At 35.0% G+C, this 15,165-nt stretch overlaps 1 protein-coding gene across 1 annotated transcript; it reads left to right on the top strand.

Moving 5' to 3' along the window:
* The first annotated feature begins 221 nt into the window (after positions 1 to 221).
* On the top strand, positions 222 to 3,598 carry LOC149560828 (uncharacterized). The gene is made up of 2 exons (XM_089824843.1): positions 222 to 2,852; positions 3,078 to 3,598. The coding sequence occupies exons 1-2, from the start codon at positions 314 to 316 to the stop codon at positions 3,536 to 3,538; spliced, it is 3,000 nt and encodes a 999-aa protein (XP_089680969.1). The 5' UTR covers positions 222 to 313; the 3' UTR covers positions 3,539 to 3,598.
* The last annotated feature ends 11,567 nt before the right edge of the window (positions 3,599 to 15,165 follow it).

Consider the following 15,165-nt stretch of genomic DNA (forward strand, 5'->3'; position numbering starts at 1 on the left):
TGTACGCACATGGTAATGTTTCAAATTGCTTTTCACCGTGGCAATGTTACAGGCTGCGACAAATGCTTTGATAAATTCCATTTAGAGATTTGACCACTGTACATGGCTTCCCCATAGACTTAGATATGCAAGTGGCCGAGAAAAACAAAACACCGTCACATAGCGCGATTTTTTCCTATTTTTTCGGCTCCCACTTTCTTCTGACGATTGACCCACGTAGATTGTGTTATGCCACCGACCTGCAATATCAACACACTTTTCCCAACTATTTAATACAATTTCGAAGAGCCTGAGGAGCACACAGAGTTCAACGATGAATATGAAGATTGCTTTAATTTTAGTTTGTCCCCTCCTTTTCTTTTTCTCCGCACTGCCCTCTCTTAGTGTTTCTTTGCCCTCTTATCACTCTGATGAACATGCTCTTCTCTCTTTCAAGCAGTCACTTTCTCCCGACTCCAACAATGCTTTGCATGATTGGTCCCCTCATCATTCCCTCTGCAACTGGACTGGCGTTCTCTGCTCTTCTCGTCATCAGCGTGTGGTCTCCTTGAATCTCACTGGTATGTCTTTACTCGGCCCCATCTCCCCTTTCCTTGGCAATCTCTCTTTTCTCAGAGTACTTGCACTCTGGAATAACACCTTTCATGGCCAAATTCCTCCTCAGCTGGGAAAGCTTTTTCGCCTCAGAATACTTAGACTGTCTCTGAATAATTTGGAAGGCTACATTCCCCCCACTCTGGCTAACTGTCGTTCTTTGCGACATCTCACACTATCCTTCAACAATTTGACCGGGAGTATACCTTCCCAGCTTGGCCTCCTTTCACACTTAGAGATCCTCTATTTAGGAGTAAACCAGCTAACTGGCGTAATCCCGGCTTCCCTAGGAAATCTGTCATCGTTAGTTCGGTTGGAAATGGACGAAAATGGGCTTCATGGTGATATTCCTGTTGAACTTGGTATGCTTACTCAACTCAGAGTGCTTTATCTCGACACTAACAACTTGACAGGAGTGATTCCTGATTCCATTTCCAACAGTACTCTTCTCCAAGAATTGCAATTAGATACGAACCAATTATCTGGCCACATTCCCTTTGAGTTGGGAAAATTGCTCCATCTTCGACGCCTTTTTTTATGGGGTAATCATCTTGTGAGCGGAAGCAGGGGCTTGTCTTTTCTAACAGCCTTATCCAATTGCTCCTCTCTAGAGGATCTAGAGTTGTCAAAGAATTATCTTACTGGCATTTTGCCCTCTTCTATTGGTCAGTTATCAAGTCAGCTTTTATATTTTTATCTAGGCTCTAATCAAATTGAGGGAAACATACCAAGTGGCATTGGAAACTTCACAAAGTTGCTAGCATTACATTTAGAGGATAATCATTTCAATGGTTCCATTCCAGCAGCTCTTAGTAACCTTCCGAATCTTCAAGGGTTGTTTTTGGACAGAAATAATTTAGAGGGAAGAATTCCACAAAGCTTTAGTCATGCAAAACAACTTGCTTTATTGTCATTAAGTGAAAACATGATTTCAGGCCAAATTCCAGAAAGTCTTGGTAATCTTCCACAGCTGAGACAGCTTGTTCTTCATCACAATAAATTATCTGGGAAACTTCCTGCAAGTCTAGGGAGATGTATCACTTTGGAGTTGGTAGACTTGGCACACAATAGACTAGAGGGAAATTTACCTCTTGAATGGTCAAGTCTTACAAATCTCCAATTCTATTTCAATATTTCGAGCAATTTTTTACAAGGTTCTATTTTGATAATGACTAAAATGGTAATGGTCCAAGGTATAGATGTGTCTCTCAACTACTTCTCAGGAAATATTCCAGCTGCACTATCAAGTTGCACAAACTTGCAGTATTTGAATCTTTCAATGAATTCTCTTGATGGCCCAATACCAACATCACTCACAATTCTGAAAAATGTTGAAGCTATTGATCTGTCAAACAACAATTTATCAGGTGCAATCCCAGTGGGCTTCCAAGAAATGAAAACGCTTCAATATATCAATCTTTCTTCAAACAACTTAACAGGGGAAGTTCCGAAGAGAGGAGTTTTTGCAAGAACTGATCCATCAGCAGTTTCTGGAAATCTTGGTCTCTGTGGTAGTTGGATTGAATTACAACCATGCTCCAATTCTAAACAAAAGAAGTTCTTTCTCTCTAAGAAGGTGATAATAGTAGTCGTGATTGCTATTGGAACCATCATTGTGTCTTTTGTATTGTTTCTAATTTTCTATAGGAGGCGTACAAATCAAAATATGCCAAATCTCAATATTGGGCCTCCAAGGATTTCATATGAAGAACTTGAAGTTGCAACCAGTGGATTTAACCAAACCAATCTTGTAGGAGTTGGTAGCTTTGGAGCTGTTTATAGAGGAATCCTCAATAATAGTACACCTATTGCTGTTAAAGTTCTCAATCTAAACGATGAAAATGCTCTTCAAAGTTTTGAAAGGGAATGTAATGTGCTAAAAAGAGTCCGACATCGTAATGTGATCAAAGTCATTTCATCTTGTTCTAACCTTGATTTTAAAGCATTGGTTCTTCCACTTATGTCAAATGGAAGTTTGGATAGATGGTTATATCCTGAGGAAGGAGATGAATGCAAATTGAATTTGGCTGATCGATTAAAAATAGCAAAGGAGATAGCACAAGGAATGGAATATCTACATCATCATTGCTTTGTGAAAATCATTCATTGTGACCTAAAGCCCAGTAATGTGCTGTTGGACAATGACATGACTCCACATGTAGCAGACTTCGGTATTACAAAACTCTTATTTGAGAATTCAACAAATTTGTTGACTTCTACAAATGCACTTAAGGGATCTATTGGCTACTTTGCACCAGGTACACAATTTTGTATATCACAATACCTTTTATTATGCTTTTATTTTATATTAGTATTTCATATGTAAATTAAGAATTAAAATTAGTAATAGTATACTCTAGAGTATTGGCCACTTTGTACCATGTACAAAATTTTCTATGTCAGATTAGCTTTGATTGTTTTTATTTTATGTTACTATTTCATATGTAATTTACGAATTTAAAATTAATAATATTATACTACAGAGTATGGAGTCAATGGAAATTTTTCAACAAAAGGAGATGTATATAGTTATGGAGTTTTACTTTTAGAATTATTGACAAGGAGGAGACCAACACATGCCATGTTTATTGAAAAAGAAGGTATTAATCTATCAAAATGGACAAGTATGTATTTTCCAAAAAAAATCAAAGAAGTGGTAGACAATCAACTACTGAACGATGTTAATGAATCAAATGAAGTAGTGGTAATAACATGTCTCACTCAATTTATGGAAGTTGGGTTGACCTGCACAAGGGAGCTGCCACAACACCGCCCAAGTATGATAGAGGTAGTTGGAAGACTAGAGAAAATAACAAGTTCTTTTCTTTCTATTCCAAATAGTTTTCATTTGCCAGTAAATATCTTACCTTTACTTGGGAGTACAAGTGGAGCGAACAATTGTAATTCAAGAAGTTTTGAAAATTGGTCTTCATCTACATCTTAGTTCTTTTACTCAAGTTGTAATAAAACATTAAATATTATTATTTTGCATTATATTTCTTTATGGAGTGTCTATTTCATGTCGCATCATTTATGTGGATGGTTGTTTTTCCACCATTCATCTTTTCATTGGCTGTAGGAGTCGTACCCAAATTTTTGTAAGGTCCGCATCAGCCATTGGGCCCTCAATAAAAATTTTTATACCCGTTTGTCTTTAGTGTAATGTATATTTTAATATATTTGAAAGTCAAATTTCAATATCAATAGAATAATTGCAATGCTTGCTTGTCGTGAATATAACCGTTAAAAACATAAAAAGAAAATTGATGCTTGTTTGACATAAATGTAATAAAAAATATAGTTTTTGATAGTTTCTTATCATAAATGTTACTAAACTCATGTTAAATATGTTTGACGTTTGAAGAGTAATTTTAAATAGACAATGGACCTTTACGAGGTATGATAAGATTGATGGTCATTTGTCATAAAATGTAGCCAAAAGTTTATTAATGTTTAATAAATTGAAAGACTTAGAGATAAAAGCTATGGTGTTTTCCTTTTTTAATTGAAAATAATATATTAGCATTCAATGTATTTAGCTGAAAATCATAAAAATGAAGTATAGGACATGTCAAAGTTCACCCAGTTCAATATTATTTCATCTCAAGCACTCATCCATGAAATTTATCTAAAGTAAGATTTATTTCACTTAGAAATTGTTTGATAGGCAAAGCACCACTTGCATCTAGGAAAGAACCCATACAAAATCCCAAAAAATATTATACCTTTTGCCTTAAAGTTTGAATGAAATCCCTCAAACTTCCTAGAAATGCATTATCTTTGTTAGTTAAGATAGAAAAATTAATGATTTACTTTATCAGTTTAAAATTTTATTTTATTATGGCACAAGGCCCTCCTAGACAACATTAATAAACTAGAAATATATCTCTCCCATTTTTATTTTTTTGGAAATTGTACTATTTATTTATATTTTCAATGAAATGGTTTTACTATATCAACAAAACTTTTGTAGCAACGTTTAATATTTCTATTAGTTATAAAGATATCCACATGAATGTGCTAATGTATAATAGTTTCAAAGTTTTCCACATCTGGAGTTTTGCCACCAGTCACATTAACACTAGTTGGATTTGTGCCTTTAGTTGCAATATTGAATTTGGAGGCATGAATCGATCTATGCAAATAGATATATATTACTCTGCCTGAGAACCCTAGCTTAGTCCATTGTTATCTTGGAATATAATTTAGAATAGTCTGTGGTGATTATTTTTCTATTAGATATAGAGAGATCAAAAAAAGGTTACACAATACATCAAGCACTACAAAAGAGGCAAAGCCTCAAACCGGAGCTATTGTAGCGAAAGATCAGCTAGAGAACATGAAATAACAACAAAAACCAAACAACACAAGGCTAGTACATGATATCATAGTATAGATCAACCCAAGCAATCCAACTGAGTGGGCCTTCCATCCAAACAATAGTCTTTCATTTTTGAATCTGGGACAACATAAAGATATCCTCCTTCCTAGCATTATGGTTCCTCTTAATAGCTTGGATTAGCTTCCATCACGTGTGCTCAAACATCTGCAGATTATCCATAGTCCTTCGCCACTGATAGCCATACTTAAGATCGTGAACAAAGAAAGAACCTTGCCCATCTTTAGGAAATCTACTTAATTTGTCCTTTTCAATGACCAGGGTGCTTTGCACTTGCAAGAAGATTTTAAAATGTGTGAGTTTTTGAAAAAACTCAGTAAGAACCCTTGGCTTACCTTGGTACTTTTCCTCATTCCTGCATTTCCAAATCTGCCAAAGAATGTTAGAGGACAACATATTCCAGAAGAAATTAGCATCCTTACTAATCCCATTAATATGGCCAGTAACAATTTTGATGATGCTCACACTAATAGGTTAGTAAATATCAAATAAATTCCAAATTTCTTTAGCAAAAAGGCAATCAAATAAGATATGTCTTCCTATTTCAGGTAGCCAACAAATATTACAAAGATCAGAATGTTGATTATCTCTTCTAATAGGAAGTCTATCAATTAACAATAGCCATTTGAAACATTGAATTTTAGGCTCACAAGGACCTTTCCTAATAGAATTCAACAACTTATTGCAAACTTTAAAATCAAAAGAAAAATACCAAAGTTTATTGACATGGGCAAGAATATCCACATTATGAGCAATAACCTTATAAATATTCTTAGCTTTAAGCTTATCTAAAACAACTACGTCAGGCCACTTGCATTTAATGTATCTATAAGAGTCCACATGGCAAAGAGATGGAATATACTTGGAAGCTAGAGAAATTAAATTATAGGTTTTCTTCTGAGACTGATGTAAATTAAATCTAATCTTGAGATCTTCCCAAGGGATAAGAGAGTCATGTTCAAAGATATCAAAAAATCGAGAAATACCAGCTTTAGCCCAGGACTTGGTAGAACACCCCTGGTAGAAGGCTAGGGGCTTTTTATTTAGGCTCAGATTCCACCGGATGGATCTCTCTCCATGAAGGTGACAATCATTATAAAAATTCCTATTGGTGATAAATTTTTGAACATGCTCCCAAGCTTGCTAGATGGATCTAAAAATAGGCAACCCTTGGACGACAACAAGGAACTTGCTGACAATAAGGTCACATAAAGGGAGATTTTTCCAAGATCTAGCCTAATTGGGGAAACCTCTCTCAATGTTGTGTCTAACAAGAACTTTCCAAGGACTATCACCCTCCATAGATTGAAAAATCCATTTGGTGGGAAGAGCTATACCTTGCACCTCAAGATCTTTTAACCCTAGTCCCCCCAAGGAATTATTAGTATGTCACCAATCCCATTTAACAACATGATACTTTCTATTCCCCTTGCCATTAAACCAGAGAAAATACCTAATAGCCTTCTAAATCTCAAGAATTTTGTAGCTATTGAACATCCAGGCAAAGGATTAATAAATATTGTAAGAAGATAAAAGCTTTTGACAAACTTGAAATCTCCTAGCCAGAGATAAAGATCTATTATACTATTTATTAAGTCTATTCTCAATCTTGGCCTTAACCCAAGCCCACATGTCCTTGAGAGAAGGATCGACAGAATAGGGGATACCAAGATACTTGACTATATTTTTGGGGCCTCCCCATTGCATTTTGTGCTGGAAGAACCAATCAGGAGGCTGATTAGTCCAACCCAAGAAAATAGACTTAGCTTGGGAGATTTTAGAACGCAAGATGGTACAAAATAAGTCCAACTTAATTTACAGATTTTTAAGGTTGATGTTAATAAGCTCAAAGAAGACATCAGTGTCATCAGCAAAGTGACTATTTATCAGCTCTACATTATTAGGTAGATAAAGCCCTCTAACCTTCGGGGACAGAGTATCATCTGTAAGGATATAGTATAAAGCTTGAGCAGCAATAACAAAAAGAGCAGGAGCTAAAGGGAAACCTTGCCAAATAGACCAACAAAGAGGGAAAGGGTTAGAAAAAGAGGGAAAGGGTCAGAAATAGAACCATTAATCTCAATTTGGGCACAAGCATCAGTGAGTAGAGTTTAAATAGCTATACAGAAGAATAGAGGAAACCCAAAAGACTGTAGCATCATGATAATGAACTTCCATTCAACTCTATCATAAGCTTTCTGAAAGTCAAGGAGGAGCAAAGTAGAGTTCTGATGAGAACATTTAGCCCAATCCATAGCTTCCCAAGCAGTAATAAGATTTTCCAAGATATATCTACCTTTAATGAAACCAGTTTAGGAACTACTAAAAAACTTAGGGAGAATGTCAACCAATCAAAGGGCTAAAACTTTCACTAAAAAATTATAAGAAACATTAAGAAGCGAAATAGGCCTCCAATTTTTGATAAGAGATTTGTCCCCTTCCTTGGGAAGGAGTTTAATCATACCTCTATTGATCTCAAGGCTAAGAGAACCCACACTAATGGCCTCATTATAAAGATCAAACAAGTCCTTGTTGATCCAACTAAGGTTAGCCTTATAAAATTTGATAGAAAGCCCATCCAACCTAGGGGCCTTATCATCCTTGAGAGCTTTAATAGCCCCCTTGATCTCTTCAATAGATAAAGGGGTCGAAAGAAGCATAACATCTTCAACATCTAATTTAGAAGGAATAAGGGGTCTGCATTTGGATCTAATTTCCTCAACCTCCAAGGAATCTTTAGATGAGAAAAGCTTACTATTGTAATAAGCAAAAGCCAAAGAAATACAAATAGGATCAAAGACTTCCTGATTATTAATAACAAGCTTGTCAATAGATTCTTTAATTTGTTTCTGCTTAAGAAAATTAAAGAAAAATTTAGACCCTTGATCACCATGTTGGATCCAATTATTCCTAGAACAGATTCTAGCTCCATGAATTTTAATCTGTTGATGCTTACTAAGGGCATCCCTAGTAGTAATAGCTTGGTTCAAAAGATCCACATTAGAAGGGTCAGCTTGAACATTAAACTTAGCAGTTTGAAGGTTAGAGCAGAGCAACTTTTTAGTGAATCTATATTCCTTGGCACACTTTTGGCCAATGGTTTGCAGGAAAGCTTTCCAAGTTGGGAGATTTTCCTTCCACTTGTCAATCATGAGAGAGTCCTTCATGTTAAAGAAGTTGATGTTCCTGATAAGATGCAAGGCACATAGAACATCATCATCAAGAATTTGGAAGAGGTAGGTTTATTATGAATAGGATCAGAATTAATGCTGATATAGGTGAAAATAGGATGATGATCACACAGGGTGGTGGTAGAAACCAAAACAATGTTACCATTACTATTAGGAAGAAAAGAAAAAAAGTCTTTATTGCCATAAAAGTGGTCTAATCTAGAATAGATCCTGGATCGACCTTGCTGGAAATTGCACCAAGTGTGCCAGATTCTAGGATGACAGCCTTTAATGTTAGCTAGTGGGTCAAACAATTTTTTTGAGTTAATAAACTTAGGCCAATGCAGATACTCATAATCCTTCCATTTGAATGAGTTGCCACCAATCTTATCCTTCTGGGACTCAACCATATCGAAGTCTCCTCCATAAAACCAAGGATTGTCATGGAGAGTGGATAGCCAATTCAAGAGGGAGATTCTATCCTTAGTATCATTAGGAGCGTAAATAGAGAAAAAATTAATTTTTTTATTATTAATATTCAAATTAAACTAGAAAACCCTTTGACATGGGGAAACACCATTATTAGTTATGAGCTTCCTCCACTTGGGATTAACAAGGACAACAATTCCACCTTTACCCCTGATATGGCTAGAGTAAAACTTAATGGCATCCTTCCAAATAAAATTAAGTTTGATATCGAGCATGAAACTAGTAGCTTTAATTTATTGCATCATAAACAAATCAATAGAGTTAAAAGAATTTAAAACATGCTTAACAACATATTTTCTATCCGAAGACTCAAGGCCCCTAACATTCCAGAATATGCAATTCATTGAGACACATTGCAAGGGGTATGGGATGCATCTTCAATAGTCATGTTGGGACAACTAGGAGCATCCCCAGGGTTCTTATTAGTAGAATTATTTTTGGACCTTGGGGGCCTTCCACACCTATTGGTGGAAATGGTGTCTAATTTAGGAGACTCATCAAGGACTAACGACTCCATATCCATATTGAGATCAAAGAGAACAGACCCAGAAGCAAGAATGAATTCAAAAATATAACCATCCTCAGTTTCCTTAAACACCTTTGGTGGAGCCTTTAGTGGATTCAAGGTGGGCTTTTTTTCTTTAATGGAAGAAGCAGGACGCTCAAACAGGACAACACTTAATGGGGGATTTAATATGGGATGAGAATCAAAATTTAAAAAATTGGAATTAGGTTTAACCAAAGTAATCCCTCTCCTCTTTTTCCTATTTCTAACAGAATTAAATCCATCATCTAATTTAGGCTCCAACATAGTCTCAAGAGGAGGAGATAAATTCGAGTTAAGAGCAAAAGCAACCTTGTTAAAATCTGAGGAAATAGGAGCCTTCATAGTGGGTTGACCATCAGATTTAGAAGCATCAGGGGGGTTAACCAGTAAAGGGGACTTGGGAGGGGGATTATTTCTATTGGAAGACTTAGCAGAAGGTTTATTAAGGATGGGACAATCCCTACACTGATGACCCTTCTTCCTACACAAAAAACAAGCATTCAAGTCCCCTAAAATTTCAATAGGGAAAACAAAATTTTCATTAAGCACATTGATATTAATTTCAGAAGGAATTTCTTTTCCAGGAAGGAGCGATATAAGAACTCTAGCATCCATATCTGGGACTAATCTAACAGTTTCATCCATCCTGATAATTTTACCCAAATTTTCCAACAGTTGTGGCAAAAAAAGCCAAAGAAATGGCGGTATATTTTTTACAAGAATCCACCTAGGTGCCGAGAGGACCAAAACTTCCTCATGGACAACTTTAGGGGTCCAAGCCAATGCTTGAAAGGATGTCATCCCAATCATCCAACATTGCTTTTTCAGAACCTCTTGTTGGGCTTCATGGTTAGCGAAAAAGATAACAAAAAGCCTCTTTTGAATTTGTCTGCAAAATGTTATGTGAAACCCTAGTTTGGTATTCCAAAAATTATGAAACCAATCATCCATAAACTTGCATTGAGGAAATTTTTCAATTTCAATGACAGCAAAAAAGATTGCAGTGTCTTTAAGCCTACATTTTTCTTTAGTAATTTCAACAACCATCTCAAAATTAGGAATTAAAGAAAAATGAGCCAAGGAACCCAGAGGGCTCTTACCATCCTTGGTGACCTCATAGTTGTCAGGGCTAGCAACAAAAAACCTTGCATGTTCATGAATACCACCTACTGAATTGGAAACCACCTCTAAGAAAGATTTAGGGTTGAAAGAATTGCTAGTAGTCCGCAGAGGAATACCATTATCGCTAGGAGAAACATTACCTGAAGGAGGAGGTATGGGGAGCTGCTTGGAAGTAAAAGCATTTCCTAGAGGACTGGGAGAAGAACAACCACCATTGATGATCATATGTGCGGGGACATCGAGATGTCCACTGCCGTCGACCCCAAACTTTTCCTTCGCCACCTTGCTAGTAGTGAGCAAGACCAGAGCAAAAAAAGAGTAGAGCAAACCTACAGAGCGATCAGATTTTTCATAGAGCAGAGCTATCTTATCATCATCTTAATCTCTGTCTTCTAATTTTCACACTCAATCAATTGCAGAGCACAATCCTGCAGTGGAGTTTCTGAAATGAGGAAGCAAATTTAAAGAGGGTCCCAGATCCTTCTACCCTAAATTGATTGGAAGACAGTCGGGATTTTTTCTCAATGGAGAGGATTGATTATCCTTGGCTCACTAAGAAAAAGCCTATGTCTTTCCTACCTACCAAAATAGATGAATTAGATTTTTTTAATATCACTTTAGACATCGATTATTTACTCCAAAACAACTCGTGTTTAAGAAATTGCAGAGAAGAGCGATAATTTTAAGAAATCGCAGAGCAGAGCCACCTGATTGTTCAAGAGTTCCCCACTCTTCAATCATCACATCTTTCGGTGATTATTTGTTTGGAAGCAAACTATGTTTGTTTTTTTAATGTTAGTTATGTTTGTTTTTTAATGGAAATAGTAAACATCAAACCATAATTTTGAACCAGCCTATTATCTTAAACAATCAAATTAGTTTTTCATAGAAATATTGAACACTTAGTTATGTTTGGTTTTTCTCAAAGCAATAATTTAAATAATAATAAAATCTATGACCCCAAAAGAGGTTATGTTTGTTTATTCATGGAAATATTGAAAATCTATGATCCTAAAAGAGAGTAGTGATGTCCTTTAACTAGAAAAGGAATACATAATATATTAGGTTAAATTTTATTAACTATGAACATTAAATATAAATTATAGGTTAAATTGTACAATATGTTATTAAAAAGATAAGATAGGTTAAAATGTATAATATGTAGTTTGATAATATTCTCTAAGAAAAAATTATAATTTTTTATTAGTCCATTTTCATGAATTTATATATTTATAATTGAAACAATAATTTTGTATTGCTCTATTATCTTAATCAATCAAAAAAGAAAACTTCTAACAGTTGTCATTATTTTTTCAGTATATTAGAATTTAGAGCAATTTTCTCTATTTGTAAAGTAAAAATATAAAATATAAAGATAGGAGAGAATGACAATGCCACCAAAGTGATGTTCTAACTATACATGCTATAAAAAGTTATAATTTAAGAAATACAAGATTAATGTCCTTCAATTGGGGAAAGAATACATAAGACACAAAAAGTTGGAGAAAAAAATTGAACCTCTGAGGAATAATGATAGAGTCAACTCTCATAATCCTTACATATTGCAATTATGGAGAGAAAATATAGATTGACAACTAGTTTTGTTAGCATATGCTATTATGAAGTATATTGCAAAATATGCATCCAAGAAAAAGAAAATTTTTTAGACCTAACATCAAATGTTGACAAGGTTTACAAATGGCTTTGCATCCAAAGTGTACATAAAGCTTTTAATTGAAACTATTATTGAAATAGATGTTGGATCTTAGGAAACATGTCACATGCTCCTTGAACTTTCATTGGTGAAATGTTGTAGAAGATTTGTTAATCATAAAGTTTCTCAAAAAATATTCAAATCTCTTGCAATAAATAATGAAGATTGCATTGAAGAGAAGGCATAATCATTCATAGACTCATATAGAAGAAGACCTATTTCTATGGAATCCATCTCTTTAATCTACACATCTAGAACATGGATATATAATTAAAATAAAAAGAAAGATAATAAGTGGAACTGTTGGAAAAACATAACAAATGTTAAAGTGTATCAAAGACTTGTTTTGATCCCACCACGTGTATCAAAGAAGTTTGTTGATTTTTTCTTCTTGGAGTTGTTATTATATAAACCATTGTGTGACATTGAAGTTGATATTGGTGATGATAGTATGAAAATAGTTTCAAATTGGAAGTCATTAGATTATATTCCATGGCATGTCAAATGAAGATTGGGTATAGAAAATGGTGTTATTAAGTATATTACAAAATATGCATCCAAGACAAAGAAATGTTCTGAGACCTACCATCAAATGTTGACAAGGTTTGCAAATATAAAAAATCTTGATGGCTTTGCATCCAAAGTGTACAGAAATATTTTAACTAAAATTATTATTGAAAGATATGTAAGAGCTTAGGAAACATGTCACATGGTCTTTGAACTTTTGTTGGTGAAATGTAGTAGAAGATTTGTTAATCTTAGCATTTCTAGAAAAATATTCAAACATGTTACTACGAATAATGAAGATTGTATTGAAGACAAGACATAATCATTCATAGACTAATATAGAAGAAGACCTATTTCTATAAATTCCATCTCTTTGATCAACACCTCTATAGTATGGTTATATAACAAAAATAGAAAGAAAAATAATAAGTGATAGCGCAGAATAAAAGTTGCAATTGTTAGAGTCTATCAAAGATTTATTTTGATCCCAACATGTGTATTAGATAAGTTTGTGTATTTTTTCTCCTCAGAGTTGTTGTTATATAAACCATTGTGTGACATTGAAGTTGATATTGGTGATGATAGTATCAAAATAGTTTTAAATTGGGAGCAATTAGATTATGTTCCATATCATGTTATATGAAGATTGGATTTAGAAAATTGTGTTATTGAGTATATTGCACAATATACATCCAAGATAGATAAAAATTCTAAGACCTACCATCAAATATTGACAAGATTTGTAAATATAGAGAATCCTTATGGCTTTGCATCCAAAGTGTATAGAAGGATTTTAACTAAAACTATTATTGAAAGAGATGTTGGAGCTTAGGAAACATGTCACATGTTTCTTGACCTTTTGTAGGTCAAATGCAGTTGAATATTTGTTAATCTTAATATTTCTTGGAAAATATTCAAACCTATTACTAGGGTATGTGCAGGATCATGGTCAACCAAACTATGCTCTTAAGTGGCATTGCCCCAATGGTTCAGTAGCTCTTGTAGTGACCCACCTCCAAGACCACTTTGTTAGCTTGAACTTGAATCTGCATAGTTACATTATTACAAATGCACACCTTAGTGTACATAACAATATTAATATCAAGAAAACTATGAGTGAAAAGAAAAACATTCTTATCTTTCCATAAAGTGAATGAAATCTTCATCCTAAAGGTATGCTAAACTTGGGTGAATTTCTGGGGGATTCTAGGGGAATCACCCAATATAACATATGCCAAGAAAAGGGTTGAGGCCAAAACAACTTGAAGAAGTCATGAATCCAATGCTAATAATTTTGTGCACACCTAAAAAACCATAAAATATGCATGAAAGACTTTGGTTGTCCACAAAAAAGGCATTTCGGATCTGGAACCCCAATATGCTTGAGCCAAGGCCCAAGGGGAAGACCTTGAAAGGGTAGACACCAAGAAAAATGGGCAATCTTGGGCTCTATAATAACACTCTAAATAGTGTCAAAGCATTTTCTCCATTGAGAAAGAGAAGATTGTAAATGCCATATCTGATTAAGCATATACACCTTGATAGATGGGGAGAAAGCCATCTATAAACTAGACTTGGCTTATAATTTGAAAAAGGAGTGATAGGATACCACTTCCAATCCTACCACCAAGGTCTAACAGACTTAATACCCACTTTATGAATTAAGTGAATTGGAATTAAAGAGAGTAATAAGTCAAAAGTTGGCTAATCTGAATGGTTAAGACAGTACTATATTTGCATATCTTCGCAAGATCTAAAACTCATGGAAGCTCTAGAGAAAAGATCTTTGGGAGTTTTGATGCCTTGTTTGAAAAAATGTAAAGCACTAGCACCTTGAATCTTGGCGAGGGGAGTACCCTGAATGGCCAACATGGGAGACCACCAAATGTTCTACTAATTCAAGGAGAGGCCATTGTGGAACTCATCACTAGACCAGTGAAACCAAGGCTTGATAGCTTCCCAAGCCTTCCATATGCTCTTGATAACAAAAGAGCCCTATATGATCATTAGCTCATGTGTGATGAGAAAGGTGTGGAAACCAATCCCTTTCCAAGAAGGCCTATTGACAAGAAAGCTGGAAGAGATGCAATGCTGAACCAAAATCTTATAGGCTTCATCTCCAGTGATGGCATGAATAATCCATTTGGCATAAAGAGCAAGGCCTTGTTTCTATGTGGAAATTAGGCCAAGGCTACCAAATTCTTTTGGGAGACAACAAGATTCCCAAGCAACTCTATGAAAGCCATGATGATCAAAGCTAGAAGCCCAAAGAAAATTCTTGACCAATCTTTCCAATTTTTGGTTAGAGGATTTAGAGGGAGCCCAACAAGAAGAATAATAGACATGAGTGGCTGGAAGAACTTTTGAAGAAATCTAGAATTTGCCTACAAGGGAGAGCAGTTTCATAAGCCAATAATCAAGCTTCTTGGTGATCTTGGCAAGCACAACATTCCATAGTTCAATAGGAAAAGCCTAAAAAGTGAAAGGAATGCCAAGAAAGAAAAAAATCTCCCCATTAGTGACCCATTTCCATTCAAACTGGTTAAGCCAAGGTGAAGTAGGCAAGAATGATTGTCAGTAGTAGAGAATTTTATGTCATTGAATAGCAGATCCAAATGCTTGA

This window comes from Cupressus sempervirens, chromosome 4 (genome assembly GCF_028749045.1).
Source record: "Cupressus sempervirens isolate cs-2001-9-10 chromosome 4, ASM2874904v1, whole genome shotgun sequence".
Classification (NCBI taxonomy): Eukaryota; Viridiplantae; Streptophyta; class Pinopsida; order Cupressales; family Cupressaceae; genus Cupressus; species Cupressus sempervirens.

Excerpts from the sequence above, each read along its gene's own strand:
- LOC149560828 (XM_089824843.1), top strand. The coding sequence starts at position 314 with ATGAATATGAAGATTGCTTTAATTTTAGTTTGTCCCCTCCTTTTCTTT. Across the intron at positions 2,853-3,077 it reads TATTGGCTACTTTGCACCAG|AGTATGGAGTCAATGGAAAT; the intron begins GTACACAATTTT and ends ATTATACTACAG.